This window comes from Zootoca vivipara, chromosome 12, assembly GCF_965207765.1.
Source record: "Zootoca vivipara chromosome 12, rZooViv2.hap1.1, whole genome shotgun sequence".
NCBI lineage: Eukaryota > Metazoa > Chordata > Lepidosauria > Squamata > Lacertidae > Zootoca > Zootoca vivipara.
This window is the reverse complement of record NC_142595.1, coordinates 41203290-41223183: the sequence shown is the minus strand read 5'-3', so window position 1 is coordinate 41223183 and position 19894 is coordinate 41203290. Positions and strand designations below refer to the sequence as shown.

The following is a 19894-nucleotide window of genomic DNA, read 5'->3' as shown; positions in this document are numbered from 1 at the left end:
TTTACCTTCCCACCAGAGTGGTACCTATTTATCTACTTGCACTTTGACGTGCTTTCGAACTGCTAGGTTGGCAGGAGCTGGGACCAAGCAACGGGAGCTCACCCCGTCACAGGGATTCAAACCGCCGACCTTCTGATCAGCAAGCCCTAGGCTCAGTGGTTTAACCCACAGCCCCACCTGGGAGGTAAAGAGCTACAAAAACGTTTAGAAGACATCTGAAGGCAGCCACGTATTGGGAAGTTTTTAATGTCTGACATTATGTTTTTATTTGTACTGGAAGGTGCCCAGAAACTCATCCAGATGGGCCGGGCATTATTATTATTATTATTATTATTATTATTATTATTATTATTATTATTATTATTATTAAACAGGACTCCTTCTTTTCTCTCTTACATTATCCCAAAGCATCCTGCTTGGAGTTACAGACTCCCATAACTTCATATGCCCTTCTCATAACTGAGGGCACCCTCTCTTTCTTTCTTTCTTTCTTTCTTTCTTTCTTTCTTTCTTTCTTTCTTTCTTTCTTTCTTTCTTTCTCCCCCCACCCCGCCAGTACTTGGCATAAAGTATCCTTGCTGCTACAAACCATACGAAATACTGTAATGATTTCTCTTTTATCTTTTGGAACAGCGTCTCTCAAGTACGTTAATGAAATCAATTTGGGTTTGGGACATCATCTGAATTCCAAAATCATTTGTATGTCCCTTACAATACCTTGCTCAATACTTCCTTGCGACACAGAGCTGGCACACCAGCGAAGGGACAAGTCCATCAGCATTTCTTAAAACATTGCACTGCAGACGGACCGCGGGACACTTTGTTCTTTGCAGATGGCCTCGTTTTCTTCTCTCCAATGCTACAGCCACGTGGGTCAGAATTAAAACTCGGCTCCTTCGACATTCCAGTGACTCATTACCACACACATAAAAAATGTGGGGCAGAGGGGGAAAGTGGTGTTTCTAAGGAGGAGGTGGGCATTGCCAGGTTCACACCTCCTCTGCGGCATAACTTGAAAGCTTTCTCAGGGCAAAACTGTTTACCTATTAATATGCGCACGTGGTGCAGTTTTCTGGGAGCACAGAAGGATTAGAAGATATGTGAGGTTTCAGCACTTTTCTTCTGGAACACATGCTTTCAGCATTTCCCCATTAATTCCGGCTGCATACACGTGCAGAACTTCCCCCAAAGAAGCCTGTGGGTTGCTAAGGATGAAGGGAAATGTAGCTCTGGCAGGGGTAAACTACAATTCCCAGGCTGCCTCTGCCAAATATCAAATGTTCTGCCCTGGACTCCGAGAGGAATTCTCCTTTTTGTTTTGTTTATGGAAGTACGAAATGGGATGCATTCCAGATCTCATCTGAACAGCTTGAAGCGTTTGGGGAAATTCTTATTGTTGTCACACAGCCAATGGTTCTCTCTCATCTCCGTTTTACAGGTGAATTCATCACCTTTTGGGACCCAGGTGGCGCTGTGGGTTAAACCACAGAGCCTAGAGCTTGCTGATCAGAAGGTCGGCAGTTCGAATCCCTGCAATGGTGTGAGCTCCCGTTGCTCGGTCCCAGCTCCTGCCCACCTAACAGTTCGAAAGCACATCAAAGTGCAAGTAGATAAATAGGGACCGCTCCGGCGGGAAGGTAAACGGCGTTTCCGTGTGCTGCTCTGGTTCGCCAGAAGCAGCTTTGTCATTCTGGCCACATGACCCGGAAGCTGTCTGCGGACAAACGCTGGCTCCCTCAGCCTATAGAGCGAGATGAGCGCCGCAACCCCAGAGTCGGACACGACTGGACCTGATGGTCAGGGGCCCCTTTACCTTTACCTTTAATCACCTTTTAAACCAATTTAAAAGATGATTAGACAAACTTTCAGAGGAGAGGGCTATCGATGGCTATTAGCCACAGCTATGCTATCTTGCCACAGCTGGAAGCAACAATACTTCTGAATACCAGTTGCTGGAAACCACAGGAGGGGAGAGTTGTTCTTGCATTCCAATCCTGCTTGCATGTTTCCCATAAGCCTCCGTTTGGCCACTGTGAAAAAAGGATGCTGGACTAGATGGCCCGTTGGCCTGATCCAGCAGGCTTTGGGGAAGGGAAAGTTTCCTGAGACTTTTTTTTTTTAATACTCCCAGGGAGCTCCCATTTTGTTTCGGTTGCCCTCGCAGATAAATGTTGTTGCAGTTCGTAGATACAGCTTCCTTAACACTCAACAACCCCCTAAGGCAGAGATTTCTCCTTTTACGCCTAACCAGTTTCAGCCGAAGGGGTGCCAGGGAGAGTGTGAGACTCATTATTTCATAAAAATATATATGCATGTGGTTATTACCACAAAGCAAGTGCCGGTAACAAAGCAAGTGCTTTCCGCCTCCAGTGTGTGCGGAGTCTCAACCCGTTTACAAGTTGCTCCCTACGCGGCCTGCCAAAAAGCTCTGAGCCTTCTGCGAGCTTCCTCAGGCCTAGACAACCCGAAGGGGTGTTGTAAGAGGAGAGCCTCGGGCGGGGCGGGAGTTTCGGTGATGGTGCGTGGGCTTCTACATGCTGCATGTGTGCAAGAGCATGGCAAGGGGGCGGGGACATGGATTTTGCCCCAAGGATTAGGCCTCATCCCATGGGTTTATCAGATGTGAATCACATCAATCTGGAGTGCGTGCCTCTTTGCACTTGCGAGTTGGCGTGCAGCGCTGCAGGGAGGTGAACCGCTGTCAAGTCTGGTCTGTGCGGTGTCTTTTGAGCGACTAGAAGAGTGGATTTGGGGTTGGTGTGTCACCGAGGCCTGTCCCTGTGCCTTGCAGCTGTGGAGAAAAGCTCTCCAGGTGCCACTTTTTTTGCCCACCTGCGACTGATGCAGTTCTACCTACAAGAGTCCTTTGAGAGTTTGACTTTAACGCTGTGCGACAGGCAGAAATTTAGCAGGTGAGCCTTATTTATTTCTTCGTTCCCATGCCATTGCGTTCCTCTGCTGAACGTATTTCTGTCATGCAGGCACCTGGCAAAGAATACATGGCAATCCTGAGGCAATCCTGAGGCAAAGAGAAACCCTCAGGGCACCTGTCCCTTTAATAGAGGGAATTTCAACAAGTCGCATAGGGATGGCCAAAGCTGTCCATTTTTCTTTCTCTCAGTTTCTCATTTTTCCAATCTTCAGTTCACCACATTTCCACATAGGTTTGCTTAACAAACAACAACAACAAAGTCGTTTTAGTGTGAATTTCTCCTAACAGACACTTTTGCATGCTGTTTTTCCCTAATATACACACATTTGCAAACCAATGTCCCCATATATAACACATTTTGCATGCCTTCTGAGGCACACTTTTTTAACCTGACATATTGCACACATTTACTTGCTTTGAGAACTGCATTGCAAAATTCAGAGTATTGCACCTTTCGAAATATACGGCTCATCCAAATTTTCACTTTCCCCAGGGAAAACCTGCTGAGTCAGAACAACTACCAATAGTTTTCTTTCCTTGCATTGCTTCAGAAATAGGTAGGTTCGCTTTTAAATGTGAACTGAACGTGAACTACCCCCTCCCTAAGCAGGTGTAGGTTGTTGTGAAAGCTTCACCTGCTGAAATTCCCTTTTTTACACAACTATTAAAGGTGTAGCTGCATTGCGTGTGTGTCCCAGCCAGCATAGCTGATGGTCAGAGATGGGTGTGTGTGTGTGTGCAGTCCATCAAATCTAGAGGCCCACATGTCCCTGTTCTCTGTTGCGCCCCTGCAATACTTCCAGACCCATTATCATTTCCTTTCTTTTTGGATTGTTGACCCGTGGCTAGGTAGTTAAGGGGACTTAAGTAGGGAAATTTGCTTCAGAATAATTTCTGGTGCTCTAGAGCAGCTGTCTTCAACCTTTCCAGACCCACTTAACCCAAACATGCACATATATTTTTACCCATTTCTTTTCTTTCTTTCTTTTGAACCATAGATTTGTTCGGTGGTAGTGCTGCTGTTACAGCGACCCACCTCAGATTTGGTTGAAATAGTGGGTCCTCAACTCACCCACTGAAGACCAATGAAACGCTGATCCAACTAAGCATGTTTATTCTCCTCAAATGTAGTAAACAAAGCTAAAAGCTTTGAGACTGCTATGATTCTCTAATATTGGGCTACAGAGTAGACCCACTGAAATTCCCAGCCTGCATCACTGCTGCTGCGAGAAGCTGCCAATTGGCTAGAAAATAATTGGTCACCTGTGCCTTAATATATATATATTTTCAGAGCCTAGAGATTTATTTATTTTTAAAATAGTTCTGTTGTTTATTTATCTTTTATATCTGTACTCAGCCCTTCCTCCCAAAGCAGCCCAGCGCAGCAAACACATGAGCGATAAGAAATAAGCACGCCACTTGGTAATGTAGTAGTTATGTGGAAGTGCTGCTTTTAATTACATCACTATCTCCCCTAGTACATCTTCCGAAACAAGACTCATCTAATTGCCGCTTTGCATATTATGTAACATTTGGATTTATGCTGCGCTGCCAACTTTTGCCTTTAACCAGGAATTCGTTCTGCAGAGGTGAGCGGAGGATAATCCCATCCCCCACCATGCCCTGCAAAGCTGATAATTAGGGTTGCCAGACTCAATAGAGGACAGGACTTCTGTGCCTTTAATTGCCCTGCGCTCTTTTGAGTTTAGAAACCTTAAAGAGAACCAGCAGACCCTTTGTTTAATTTCCAAGCAAAGGGTCTGCTGATTTCTCCCTACAGGGAGCCAGCCCCCATCATCCTAACGTCCACCTCCTCAAGTCCAGAGAGCACCAGTGGTTCTGAAGCAGCCAGAGGGGGAGGAAGAGACTCGGAGGGGGAGAGAAATCAGAGTGAGGAACAATGGGGAAGCTCGGAGGTGGAGGGATGCAGGCAGACGCTTGGGGATACTGCAGAGCCAGGGAACCAACTGCTGAGGGAGGAAACTGAAAGGGCATTGCTCCTTCCGGCGCCAGAAATGAGGAGAGCACCGCAACGCAGGTCAAGGGGGCGGCGTTTTGGGGTGCCCAGACTACTTTGCTGGCATAGGAACAGTCGTACGCCATTGCCGGATTCTGATTCAGGATGAGAGGTCATGTTTTGAGCTGTCTCTACACTGTAAATAGATAGCACAATAAACTTCTTTGAAGACAAACTGGACTCAGGCAGAGTTACTCTAGAGCAGTGGTTCCCAACAGGTGGTCCGCGGACCCCCAGGGGTCCGCGAGCTATGCCAGAGGGGTCCGCAAGATGCTAAAAAATATATTAAATATATTTCGTATGATAACAGATTTTTTGTTTTGGCCGCTTCCTGCATGAGCAGAGTCTAGCGCAAAACTAGAATTAGATAGAGGCAGTATGCCGTTAGGTGGCGCTTTACAAACACTACTGTTTTGCAAAGAGGCAGTGCGCGCATTCTACTAACGCTCACCTCCCCAAGATGCTTTGCACGCGTCGGCTTCATTTGTGCGCTACTGCGCAGGTACCCTGTCTTCTCCATTCCCCTCCCTCCTCCCTGGAACCTAATATTTCAGAAATAATGGACTCAAAGGACAGATTTAACTCATCTCATTAAGAACTGAAAATTAAAACTAACTGTATACTGATGGAGTACTCTGTTGTAACTGTAAAAAACGTATAAATATAAAATATAAAAAGACTCTTAATTTTGCTCTCACTTTTTAATTTTAGGATTAGGAATTAATGGGGGTCCTTGTCACAATAGCGGCTCGATGAGGGGTCCTCGAGAAAATTTTGTTGGGAACCCCTGCTCTAGAGTAGCCACGACGATCCTCTGACAGCCGCTAAACTCTTTTAACCTAGATATGGGGAGGATTGTTGGTGGACTACAAAACCCATCACCCCTGAGGGCTCCCTGACACCGTCCCATCCAAGGGAGTGGGGTGCTTCACCTGTTGGTTTTCTAACACAAATGCTATAGGAGCATTGCGGGGGAAAAAATAAGGTGAGTGGCAGCCCTATGCCAAGAAAGAGAGGCAAGGCACATGGCACTACCTGTGACCTTTTCAGGCATCCAAGAGCTCCTCAAATAATAGAGCTGAGCAACTCATAAAAACTATTTTCCGATACCACCGTCTGTCTTGCATAACTTTATGGGAGAGAATCCCAAGGACCAGCCCTTAACAAATGACCACGTCGGACGGCTGGCTGCCTGCCTACGATACACAACAACAACAAGAGTTTTGAGGCCAAAAAGGGCACGCGTATTAATTATTTTATTTCGACGGGTAAATATGCCTTGCTTGTCGCCGCAGGCCATTGCAAACAGTGTGGGTGAAAAACGTGTCTACAGAGACATAAAACATGAGCTCTCTAGGGGTTTTGTTGTTGATGATGTTCTCATTTTAACCTACAAACAAGAGCTAAAACAAACCCCTTTACATATTAATAACTTCTGGAGAATGCTCTCAGATTAATGAGTTGCCTTGTTTTGCTGAAATGAGAATCCTATTGCTTTCAACTGGCCTGGTATGTACACAGTAGAGGCCGAAAAATTCGGCCAGGTCATGTCCCCCCCCCCTTTTATCAAGTCACATTTGCCTATAACCCACCCCACCAACTCCTGTTCATGAAGCGAGCCTATGCACACATGCAAAGACTGCCTTGAATGTGCATCCCTCAGCTTAGCTGCTAAGTGAGCCTGGCTTAAGTTTTCCAATCAGGTAGACGCTGTTTCGAGAAGAAACGTGTCCAGCGGCAATTTATCTCTCAAGAAACTACAGGGCAGGTACAGATTGCGGCTAATGCTATGTGTGCTTGGTTTCAGGGGACATTCCCAGACCTTTCTGGGGATGCTGGGAATTGAACCTGGGACCTTCTGCATGGGAACCACTGAGCTCCAAACATTTCTTTGGGGCACTGGTGTGGATTGGGCTTCGGAGGAGAGGATAAGCCAATGGACAGGGGTGATAGTGGCAGACATTGGCGGAGGGCCCACCTTGAAGAACTTCCCCAGCTGTCCCCCCCAACCCTGGAAAGAATACGGAGACAACCAAGGGCGCTGGCTTGCCCCTATGATTGCACATTGTGCGGCACCCCTCCATTAAAAATTGGGGGCATTGGCTTCCCGGCTCCCCAGATGATGCCCCTGGCCACATTCTTTCCCCCACACAAATATTTGAGAAGATAACTAGAGCCACACAAATATTTGAGAAGATAACTAGATCACTGCAGGAATTGGGCCCCTTCCAGAAGTAATTTCAGGCTCCTACATTTTAGGGGACACAGGTGATGCTGTGGGTTAAACCGCTCAGCCTAGGGCTTGCCAATCAGAAGATCAGTGGTTCGAATCCCTGTGATGGGGTGAGCTCCCATTGCTCGGTCCCAGCTCCTGCCAACCTAGCAGTTCGAAAGCACGTCAAAGTGCAAGTAGATAAATAGGTACCACTCTGGCAAGAAGGTAAACGGTGTTTCCGTATGCTGCTCTGGTTCACCAGAAACAGCTTTGTCATGCTGGCCACATGGAAGCTGTACGCCGGCTCCCTCGGCCAATAACGCGAGATGAGTGCCGCAACCCCAGAGTCGGTCATGACTGGACCTAATGGTCAGGGGTCCCTTTACCTTTACTCTACATTTTAACACTACTAGACAGATAGATGATAGATGATAGATAGAGAGATAGAGATAGATAGATAGATAGATAGATGATAGATAGATAGATAGATAGATAGATGATAGATAGATAGATAGATAGATAGATAGATAGATAGATAGATAGATAGATAGATGATAGATAGATTAGGCTATAGCCCAGCTTACTTTCAGGGATATATGGAGGAAAATGGGGATTACATTATTCTCAACTGCTCAGTACGAAGCACGACTGTTCCTGCCTTCTGTTCCTGTTCCTGTTTCTGGGCAATGAGTGCAAAGAAGCTGGGTTTATTGACAGGTGCAAATTTTGTTAAAATTCTGTTTTGCTTTTGGTTTTCTGGAGCCTGTTGAAGACCTTCCTCTTTCAAGAAGCCCTTTATAAGTTGCTTTCAATACATTTTATTGTTTTATCACTTTATCACTTGTTTGCCACCCTGGGCTTCTTTGGGAAGGGCAGGCAGGGTATAAAACAAGCAAGCAACCGAACAAGCTTACTACTTTAAACATCTTTAAATGTAAAGGTCACCTGCCGAGGTTAGTTTTTGCTCTATTGACTTACACTGGGTGGCTCTTAGCTCCACCGCACCTCACCCCAGAGTTAATCATCATCACCATCACTATCCCCCTGCTCCACTTGCTTAACAAAATAGCTTCCTCTACAGATGATCTCCATGGAAAGCCAACTTGATTCCCCCCCCCCATATACCAAACTGCTGCTAAAGGCCTGAGGAGGAGGCCAGGCTGCTGCTGCTGCTGCTGTTGTTGTTGTTGTTGTTGTTGTTGTTGTTGTTGTTGTTTCTCTTTCTCTGTGTGTTTGTGTGCCTTGGTGAAATCCATGCGAAATATTTTGGGTACACAATGAGTTCTCACACAGGGTTGGATAGGCCCCGCTGTTGCTCTGTGTGAACTGATGGTGCACCCTAGATAAGAATCAAGAAGATTGCCGGTTTGCAAAGGCAGCAATAAAAACCCCTCCTGTTGCTGGCAGGTAGCCAGTCATACATGAAGCGTTTATGCATCAATTGCTTCAGGTGTCTTGTTGTACAGTATCCTTTTTGCCTGCGGCATAAGATCGAACCCTCTTACTGCTGAATCCCTGTCTTTATAATACTGTTTTTACTGCTTTTTTTTTAATAGTCTCTCTGCTTTACTGCTTTTAGGTTCATAGAATCATAGAAATGTAGAGTTGGAAGGGACCACCAGTCTCTCTCTCTCTCTCTCTCTCTCTCTCTCTCTCTCTCTCTCTCTCTCTCTCTCTCTCTCTGTGTGTGTGTGTGTGTGTGTGTGTGTGAGTGGTCCCTCAACTTACAAATTTGATCCGTTCCGAATGCACATTCGTAGGTCGAAAAGTTTGTAAGTCGAAAAAAGCGGTTTCCCGTGGGAATGCATTGGAAATGGAAAAATCCGTAAGTCGAGTAAACCGCATCTAAAATTCGTAAGTCGAAAAAACCCTGTCTAAACTGCAACGGTTTTCCTTTCGGATGTCGAAAAAAACTTAAGCGTGCGGCCTTTTTTTTTCATTCGTAACTCGAAATTTTGTAAGTCAAGTACTTCGTAAGTCGAGGGGCCACTGTATATAGAAATCCTTCTAATTAACCCAGACATATAGCACCTTTGCACTTGTACATATGAGTCATCCCAGTGTGTGTGGCTCATGGGGTGCAGGAGGCAATTGGTTTCCCACCCCCCATGGGCCGCCATTTTGCACCTGGTTATGCCCCCCCGGCTTCCCTCAACACTATTTTGCAACTGATTGGTGGACCTCAGGGTTCCAGCAAAGAAGGAAGTAGCTCCCACAAGTTCCCACATCTTACCCAGATCATGGCACCCAGGACTGTTTGGTGGCAGCTCATTGTAAGGTCAGCTCAGGTCAGCTGGGGTGCCGGGGAAGCTGCCTTTTGCAAAAGTTTGTCTGCCCTGATGGATCTCCTAACGGAGGAACCCCTTGCTCGTTTCTGAGCTTCCCCAGAATGCACTTTGAAAACGACTGCAATGTTGCGTCAGCGGCACCATGACCCAGGCGGCTCAGTCGCAGCATGGAACAGAAACACACACACACCCAGCCATGAGCAGCCCCAATTAAACCTGCCTGCCACATCGGTCGCCTCACCTGGGGCGCGTGTGTTCTCGACCCCATTGGCTGGGTCCCCTGGCGCATGGGCCCGGCGTGTGTCCAGCCAGGCTGATCCCTGTGGCTCCAGTCTCCCCGTCGCCCATTGTCTTTTTTCAAGTTTCCATTGCCCTGTGCAAACTGGCCCCAGTGGAAAGAACGTTGTAGGGGCAGCAGATAAGGCAATGCAAATAGGATTTTTAAGTCACCCGTCAATGTGTAAGGAGTGGACAGGATGTGCCTTCAATCATCTCCCTCTCCACCCCCCACCGCACTGCTGTGCACTCGGAAAGTTTGTCTGTTTGGAGAAGGGGTGGATATATGGGAGGGATCAGGGCAGCCAGGAGCTGTTGGGTCCAGTTTGGGAAAAGCTAGGCCTGGCATTATCCAGGACCTTTATAAGGCAAAGGGGGACAGGAGTTGAACCTGCTGCCTGGAGAGAGATAAGTTGCCAAAGGCTGGCTGAGTGGAGAGACACATCGGAGGAGCAGGTAAAAAAAAGGGAGTGTGGCATCTATATACCTGTGCCTGCATCTCTGTCTGTCCATCTCTCCTTTGCGGTTTCCCTCTCCACTCCCCGTGTAACAATTTACCCTCTTTACTCTGCTGTTGACCACCTTACGCATGCCTGTCTGAACACCCTGCCTTTCTTCATCTCCCCCAGCCAGTGTGTGTGAGAGAGAATCAAGGGAGAGAGAGACTGCCTAGTTGCATTTTAAGCAGCCAAGGGGTCAGAGTCTTCGTTATCCTGCATAGCGCTCACACTCCAAGAGCAGCAGGACCAAAATTGCACATGGATTTGCTTTTGCTTTATTCATTTGTACAGGTTGTGGTGTCCAGCTGATTCCTCAGGTGCAAAATTACAGACCCTATTTTAGTGCAACAAACACCCTGCCACCAAATCTCGTGTCCCCCAAGTCCCTTTCTCATATTTAGATGTCTGGTTTAGATGTGGGGTTTTTTTGCACTCTGTATATCCTAAGGGACACTCATGCCTTTATTGCAAATTCATATATTGTTGGGCTGAGTCCTGTGAATGAAAAGAATGTTTCAGAGCCCAAGAATGGTTTGAGGCATACAATTAAGAACCATCTTTTAACTCTGTCATCTCTGCTGCTTCTTCCCCGTGCTTCTCGCCTGACAGCTGAAAAGAGCGACCCTGCTTAGACGATGGAGGAGGACTTATCATACAAGACCATCTTTTCCCTGGGGCGGTTTAAGATCCGCAAGATGCAGAATGGACCCCCCTCGGAACAAGCCAAGAGTGCCCCCAAATGCCCGGCGGAGCTACCGCCACCTTCGCAGATGGAGGAAAACGGATCTCTTTCAGCCCCTCCGGATTACGAGACCACGATTGATGCCTGCCCTCGCTATGAATTCTACGCCCTTTCAGCACCTGCTGGGCGGCGGAAGGTCCGCCCTTCACTGGACATGCTCAGAAATGCAGATCTGGTGAGACCCGTTAGAGGACGCTTTCCCGCAAAAGGTGGCGCCTGCCAGAGTTTTCCAGAAAACGTACATCACTGGGTGCAACAGCACACTTTTGAAAACAGCTGGCAAGGAAGGACCTTCTCCTGCATGTGAAGTGGAGGAGGGGAACCTGTGGCCCTTCAGATTTTTCTGGACTACAACTCCCATCATCCCTGGCGGGGGCTGATGAGAGTTGGAGTTCATCAGCTTCTGGAGGGCCACATAGGGCCGGCCCACTCATGAGGCAAGGTGAGGCGACCACCTTGGGCAGCAGGATCCACAGGACAGCAGATCCAGCCTCCAAGGGATGCATTGCCCACTGCTGCTGCTGCTGCAGTGGCAAAAGCAGGCCCAGCACAATCATTGGAGGCCAGATCTCTGTCCTCCTCAGCAGCCTCCCCCTAAGCCACCTCTACAGCGGCCTGTTGGCAAAACGGAGGCCCTGCTGGTCTCTTCCCACCCTTGGTCCCAATGTAGATCTTTATTCCACCCGTGTTGCGGGTGTAGATCTTCACTCACCCCTTTTTCTTCTCTGACAAGGCATGGCTGTGTGCCATTTTGCAGTCCACCTCAGGTGGCAAAATGTTTTGAGCCGGCTGTGACGCCAGAGGTTCCGCACCCTTGGTGTAACACGATAGGATGGGCCTTCCCACTTGGAGACAAAGGTTTCTATTTCTACAGAAGACCACTTGGGCAATTAAAATATCACCCTCCTAAGTGACCCAAGTTCTCCTCTTTTCCTTCTGTCCATTGCGCCAAGTAAGACTTAACAAGAAGCGAATGCGAAATTCACAGAACGCTGGCATCCTCCCAAACTTGGGGTGTTTTATTCTGTCCCTAAATTCCAATGCGTGCTTGTTAACTCCCTCATCCCATTCCCTTGCTTTATTATTATTTTCACAGGGTAAAGGAGGCCCCAATGCCGTGGAGGCAGAGGAGAAAGATGTGGAAGCTGACGAACCGGAAGTGGAACCTGTCCGCTTTGGCTGGGTGACCGGCGTCATGGTAAAGTCAATAAATGAAATGAGTGGATTGATTGGATTGCAGGAAAAGGAGAGGGTGCTCATCTAGTCCCAGGGGTATACAATAATGTTGGGAACAGCAGCAGCCAATGAATTGGTCCTGAATTATATATACAGTGGTACCTCGGTTTACGAACTTAATCCGTTCTTAAGTCCGAACTTAAGTCCGTTCTTAAACCAAAGCCATTCTTAAACCGAGGCACGCTTTCCCTAATGAGGCCTCCTGCCGCCCGTGGCCTTCCACCATTCGGCTTCCATTCGTAGACTGAGGTAAAGTTCGCTAACCGGAACACTACTTCCGATTTTGCGGAGTTCATATACCGAATAGTTCGTAAACAGGGCTGTTCTTAAACCGAGGTACCACTGTACATAAAAGGCAACCAGTAAGACATACAACATAGATTCAACCTTTGCTGTTCTGGTGCCCCCCAGATGTTTTGGGATTACAGCTCCCCTCAGACTCAGCCAGGGCCGCAGTGCTGGCTGGTGCTGATGGGGATTGTAGTCCAGAACATCTGGAGGCACCAGAACTCCCAGTTTAACTTTTCAAATCTTAAATTCGGTTCTCCACATTTTGCAGCAACTTGTGGTTTTATTTTTTTAAAACCCTTCATGAAAATTCACCAGCATTTTGGTGTGAATGTCCTAACCAACCCCTTTAAATGTGCAGTTTGGAATAATGTACGCAAGCAATTTTCCCCAATATAAATCCACTTTTGCATGTTATCGTCACTATTAATGCACACTTTGCACCCAGTTATGCAAACATGGTTGAGTTGGAGAACTACATAGCAAAATTCGGATGAGTGCGAATTTTGAAAGATAGTGGTGTGTTGGTTCGCATCTTGTTCCGGAAGCTGAGAATTTGCTCACATGCATACTGAATCGAGTTTCTCCTCCATCCCTAGTGTCGGCGTGCTATTAGGTTCTCAGCTTCTTTTTTCCTCTTCTTCTTCTATTTCTGAAGATCCGGTGCATGCTGAACATCTGGGGTGTGATCCTTTACCTTCGTTTGCCATGGATAACTGCACAAGCCGGGATAGGTGAGAGTCTTTTTACCCATGGACAGCTGGGACTAAAAGGAAAAGAGACTGTCCTCTTTTTGTGGTGTGTTTTTGTGTGAACTGTTTCACACAACCCTTTTGTGCTTGGTCCTTGATTCCTGATGTGGGCACCTGTACATGTTTGAAAATACATTTACATCATGTATGCATAAGGGGGGGAGAGAAGAGGGAAGAACCATAGAATTTAAGAGTTGTTGACTATGAAGGGTCATCTAGCCCAACCCACTGCGATGCAGGAATCTTTTGCCCAGAATGGGACTCGAACTCATGACCCTGAGGTTAAGAGTCTCATGCTCTACCAGTTGAGCTGCCATATGTGAAATAAGAGATATAAATGTGTTGAGGTTGTCAGGTTGTTCTGTCAACCAGGATAACCGTTAGTAATTAATGAAAGTGGGTTTTAACTATTTAGAATCTGATTTTATTTTTTAAAATGAAACCATTTTCAAATATTTGTGTGAAATCTTGAGTTGTAGCCGGTGCTACTCAGAGTATACCCACAGAAGTTAATTAACATAACTAAGGCCCCCATCTGCTTTATACATCTAAAGCAGTAGCTTACCTTTAAACATTCATGGCTTCCCAGAGCTATATTTCCACACCTCTCTGTGAAGACAGACTGTTAAACCACTTGGAATTGTAGCTTTGCGTGGGGATTAAAGTGGCACGACACAGTTTTAAATATATAGTGCAGATTGGGCTTTGGGGGCTCATTAATTTCAACAGGACTACTCTAACCTAGTCCGATACAATCTCTTGTTTGCATTCCAGCCCTTATTCCTCTTCTGAATTTTTCCATTATGGCTTCGATTATTTGTAAAACAAAAATCGCTCACATCTGCCTTCCGTGTGTGTGTGTGTGTGTGTGTGTGTGTGTGTGTGTGTGTGTGTGTAAAAACCAGTCCAGAATTTCATCCCTATCTAGCAAACAAAGAACATTTGGGTGAACACAATTGGGAGACTTTGGAAGGGAAACCAGGAGTAGCCTTTTCAACGTTTTTGAGTTCATGGCTCCCTTGACCAACTGCCTTCTTTCTATGACACCCCTGTGGGGCTCAAGAGCCCAGTTGTGTCACCCCTTGCCTGCAGAGCTGGCAGCCTCTCACCCTTTTTCAAACACCCTCCCTTGTGGAGTGTGTCCACTCAGCCTCCTCTCCCTCTCCTTGGGAGTCCTCCGGGCAGCCACCACCACTGCCCGTGGTCAGCTGCCCCCCACCCCCTGCCCCAAAGAGAGGTGCCTCCTTCCTGACCAGCCCCAGAGGCACAATTCGCCTGCGGAGCTTGTAGCCAGGACAGCTGTGACAAACAGCCGCACAAGCCTTTGGGAGGCAGAGATGTGAGAAGGCATCATGGGAGGGAGGGAAGGAAAGACGGACAGAGGTCAGTGTTGCCTGCAGCACCCTTGAATATCAGTCAAGGCACCCCAGGGTGCCACGGCACACTGGTTGAAAACCACTGGCCTGAACCATTCGGTTCAGAAAGTGGGTGTTGGTGAGGTCTGTTGGTGATGCTGACAGGATTGCTAACCCATTCAGTTACCTCCTTTCCCCCCCCTCCCCAGGGTTAACCTGGCTGATCATTATAATGTCGTCTGTGGTGACCAGCATCACTGGGCTCTCCATCTCAGCCATCTCCACCAACGGCAAGGTCAAAGCAGGTAAGCCATCTTCCTTTTCGCCAAATGGAAGCCAATCCTTTTGCCCCCATGTACTAGGCAATGGCCACGTTCGCACCATACGTTTAAAGCACCTCGAGGCCACTTTCAGCAGCCGTGACTTCCCCCAAAGAATTCTTTGTTAAGGATACTGTGAGTCAATAGAAGACCCCCTATTCCCCTTGCAGAGCTACAATTATTATTATTATTATTATTTATTATTTATTATTTATTATTTATTATTTATACCCCGCCCATCTGGCTGGGTTTCCCCCGCCACTCGGGGCGGCTTCCAACAAATACCAAAATACATTAAAATATCACAGATTAAAAACTTCCCTAAACAGGGCTGCCTTTAGGTGTTTTCTAAATGTCAGGTTGTTGTTTATCTCCTTGACCTCCGATGGAAGGGCGTCCCACAGGGCGGGCGCCACTACCGAGAAGGCCCTCTGCCTGGTTCCCTGTAGCTTTGCTTCTCGCAGTGAGGGAACCGCCAGAAAGCCCTCGGTGCTGAACCTCAGTGTCCAGCCTGAACGATGGGGGTGGAGACGCTCCTTCAGGTATATAGGACCAAGGCCATTTAGGGCTTTAAAGGTCAACACCAACACTTTGAACTGTGCTCGGAAACGTACTGGGAGCCAATGTAGGTCTCTTAGGACCAGTGTTATGTGGTCTCGGCGGCCGCTCCCAGTCACCAGTCTAGCTGCTGCATTCTGGATTAATTGCAGTTTCCGGGTCACCTTCAAAGGTAGCCCCACGTAGAGTGCATTGCAGTAGTCCAAGCGGGAGATAACTAGAGCATGCAGCGCTCTAGTGAGACAGTCTGCGGGCAGGTAGGGTCTCAGCCTGCGTACCAGATGGAGCTGGTAGACAGCCGCCCTGAACACAGAATTAACCTGTGCCTCCATGGACAGCTGTGAGTCCAAAATGACTCCCAGGCTGCGCACTTGGTCCTTCAAGGGCACAGTTATCCCATTCAGTACCAGGGAGTCCCACACAAACACCCGCCCGCCCCCTGTCCCCCCAAAACAGTACTTCTGTCTTGTCAGGATTCAACCTTAATCTACAATTCCCAGAGTGGTTTAGCAATCAATCCCTCTTCACCGGCAACCTGGGAACTGTAGCTCCGGGGGGGGGGGTTAAGGGTCTCCTGATGACTGTCAGCACCCTTAACAGCCTACAGCTCCCAGAATTATTTGAGGAAACCTACGACTGTTTAAAATGGAGCTTTACATGTATGGAGCAAATGTGGCCATTGATAAAGGTGGAATGAGTGATAATTGGCAACATAGCTGTCAAGTTCTCCCGTTTTTTAAGGGAAATTCCCTTATGCTGAATATGCTTCCTCGCGAGAAAATGGAAAACTTGACAGCTATGATTGGTAAGTGTGTGGAAACAATATTTGAACATGCTGAAACTGGGTTGCTGTGGTGTTGCCACAGAGAGCTGCAACAAGGCTGGAGTCAGGAGTCAGCGTTTGCAGACACCTGCCTCACTGTGGGGCCCACTGCTGGCCTTGCTGCCTGTTCCCCTGACCTCTCCGAATGTCTGAACTCTTCCAAGAGTGAGGAGAAGGCTCAGCAGCTTCCAAATGAAGAGAAGAAGAGTTTGGATTTGATATCCCGCTTTATCACTACCCTAAGGAGTCTCAAAGCAGCTAACATTCTCCTTCCCCTTCTTCCCCCTGTGAGGTGGGTGGGGCTGAGAGACTTCAAAGAAGTGTGACTAGCCCAAGGTCACCCAGCAGCTGCATGTGGAGAAGCAGAGACTCGAACCCGGTTCACCAGATTACGAGTCCACCGCTCTTAATCACTACACCACACTGGCATTTCTCCTTCCTTCCAGGAAGAGATGCACCTTGAACCTAGGGTTGGAGGCAAGAAAATTAGTGCTGTGTTGACAGTGGGGGGGGGGGGTCCACCCAGGAAAGGAGCCCCAGTGTGGGTATCTTCCCCTAGGGTCTCTCAAAATATGGGGCCCACACTAAGCTACACAACTTTGCTGGGGGAAATGCTTCCTTCGGAGAAACTGGCTTGAATCCAAATCGCTTCCTCTAAATCAGGCATCCCCAAACTTCGGCCCTCCAGATGTTTTTGGACTACAACTCCCATCATCCCTGACCCCTGCCTGGTCCTGCTAACTAGGGATGATGGGAGTTGTAGTCCAAAAGCAGCCGGAGACTCAAGTTTGGGAAACTGCTCTAAATGGGCTTCTAAGGGACTCCATGTAGCGGCCAATCGGCTGGTTGGTGGTTATAGCCGGCCGCTTCGAAGGTGTGTTCCCAGCACCAATCAGCTGCTTGACACTACCTGCACATCTTCAGAGCCAGCCCTGAGGAGTAAATAACATCTGAATTGTCTCCTGGCGCAGGTGGTACCTACTTTCTCATCTCCCGAAGCTTGGGCCCAGAGCTGGGCGGCTCCATCGGCCTTCTCTTCTCCTTTGCCAACGCCGTCGCTGTGGGTATGCATGTGGTGGGCTTCGCCGAAACTGTCAAGGACCTCCTTGTGGTACGTGTGGCACGCACTCCCATGCCATCTTGCCCCATGTATTGGCCCCCACGTCCATTTCTTTAGCAACAGTTTGATCAGCAGAAATAGCCGGGTGGCCCTTTTGAGCTCTAGGCTATTCTAGGCTAGTGTTAGCTGTGGTGCGTTTTTTCTGGCCAAATTGGCAACACTGTATAGGCCAGGCATCCCCAAACTGCGGTCCTCTTTGGCCTATAGCTCCCATGATCCCTAGCTAAGAGGACCAGTGATCAGGGAAGATGGGAATTGTAGTCCAAAACATCTGGAGGGCCGAAATTTGGGGATGCCTGGTATAGGCCCTTCTTAGACAACAACAACAACAAAGTAAAAACAATATTTATTTTTAATTTATATGCCACCCATCTGACTGGATTGCCCCAGCACTCTGGGTGGCTTCCAACAAAATATCAAAACACGAAAACCTTCAAACATTAAAAAATACCTCCCTGTACAGGGCTGCCTTCAGGTGTATTCTAAAACTCAGATAGGTGTTTATTTCCTGGGTGCTGATCTGGGGCAAAAATGGGGGGAAAAATTAACGTCACATGGCAGCAGTCTCCTCCCCCAATTTGCACATGCTCGTTAGAATATTCTAGTGGAGATGCATGTGCTGGGAAGAGGAGCCTTGGGGAGGAGGCAGGGCTACAGCTCGGTGGCGGAGCATTTGCACCACATGCAGAAGGTCCCAGCTTCAGTTCTGAGGTGGGATAGGAAATGCCCCTTGCCTGAACCCTTGGAGAACTTCTGCCAGTCATTGTAGTTCTGGGTGAGGAAACTCCCACCTGATCAGTGCCTGGTGGTGTGGCTACCTGGGAGCGACGTTTATGTTCCCCTGGGTTCCACAAGGGCAGAGGGCACCACTCAGCTGGTAGCTCTGTTCTCCTGTGCTCTGAGCGATGGGCATGAACCCAAGGACCTAAAGAGGAGAAGGCAATCCCAGGGGAGCGGGTCAGACCTGCCTTTGAGGCCTATCTCACCTTCACTCTCCTCCGGCAGGAGTTCGATGCGGTGATGACCGACCCGACAAATGACATCCGCATCGTGGGTGTGATCACCATCACTGTTCTCCTGGGCATCGCCCTGGCTGGCATGGAATGGGAGGCCAAGGTAAGTGGGAAGGAAACCATGTTTGGATTGGGGTAACGGGGTGCAGTTAAAACAGAGCACAGAGTTTCAGGAAGCCAGGAGTCCTGGGGCTGTGGTGGTTGGGCGTGCGCATCAGCTTTCATTTTAGAAAGAGCAGAAGCAAAATCCTTGTCCCGTGGAGAGGAGAAGAGAGGGTGTCAGTCAAGAAGAGACCCTGAGAAGCAGGACCAGATAGGACTGGCTTCCAGCTGGGTGAAGAAAAAGTTTGCTAGTAAGCATGGCTTCTTTTAATAATCCCTCTCTTTCCAGGCTCAAGTTGTCTTCTTCTTCGTCATCATGATCTCCTTCATCAATTATTTTGTGGGCACCTTCATCCCAGCCACTCCAGAGAAGATGGCGAAGGGGTACTTCAGCTATCGAAGTAAGGGCCACGTCCTCCACAATCTGTTGTCACCAGCTTCCTCCCAGAACCATTCACCCTGTAAGATTTGCCCTGCTGGCACAAAGCAACCCCAGCCTACCTAAAACAGGGGATCAGCAGACTTCCCCTTGCTTTCAGCCCAGCTGTATCTTTATCTGATTCCCCTACACCTGGCATCAGATGTGTCTGCCTTGGCTTGGCCAGAACAGCCTTGCAGGTCAAATGGAGAAGCCCGCTAGGCTAAATGTTCTTCACCAAGGCTAAACATTCCTCTCGGTAGTGGCGCATGCCCTGTGGAATGCCCTCCCATCAGATGTCAAAGAAATAAACAACTATCTGGTGGTTAAAAGATATCTGAGGGCAGCCCTGTTTAGGGAAGTTTTTAATGATTGATGTTTTAATGTATTTTTAATTGTTTGTTGGAAGCCGCCCAGACTGGCTGGGGAAACCCAGCCAGATGGGTGGGGTATAAATAATAAATTATTATTATTATTATTATTATTATTATCATTATCATCATCACCACCACCACCGATTCAGAAATTTAGTTTGACTTGATTATCTCTTTAAAAAGCTAGAACATTCTGCTTCCCCCCCCCCCATTGCGTTTGCGTAAATCACCTTTCCTTTTCTCTCCTCCTTTTCCAAAGCCAGTAACTTCTTGGACAATATTGGCCCTGAATGGCGAGGCGAAACTGGCAGCTTTTTCGGCATGTTCTCTATCTTCTTTCCTTCGGCTACGGGGATCCTGGCTGGTGCCAATATCTCGGGAGACCTCAAGGTAAATTGCTCTGGGTCTGTGTTTTGCTTTTGTTTAATTTAGTCAATAATGAATTGCATTTATATCCCACCTCTCATCCGGGCAGCTCAAGGGGGTGACGTTGGTGGTTCTCCCTCTCCCCATTCCATCGTCACAACAACCCTGTGATGTGGTTGCTATGCATAACCGTGGGCCC

General features: G+C 47.9%; 1 protein-coding gene across 1 annotated transcript in view; it reads left to right on the top strand.

The window, feature by feature from the left end:
• The first annotated feature begins 2773 nt into the window (after positions 1-2773).
• LOC118095256 (solute carrier family 12 member 3) overlaps positions 2774-19894 on the top strand; it is a 34323-nt gene continuing 17202 nt past the window's right edge. The window contains exons 1-9 of the mRNA XM_035136352.3: positions 2774-2912; positions 10838-11145; positions 12067-12168; positions 13153-13228; positions 14811-14906; positions 17274-17413; positions 18428-18538; positions 18827-18938; positions 19589-19719. Coding sequence (XP_034992243.3) covers positions 10864-11145; positions 12067-12168; positions 13153-13228; positions 14811-14906; positions 17274-17413; positions 18428-18538; positions 18827-18938; positions 19589-19719 — 1050 coding nt within the window. The 5' untranslated portion in view covers positions 2774-2912; positions 10838-10863. The remainder of the gene's footprint in view (positions 2913-10837; positions 11146-12066; positions 12169-13152; positions 13229-14810; positions 14907-17273; positions 17414-18427; positions 18539-18826; positions 18939-19588; positions 19720-19894) is intronic.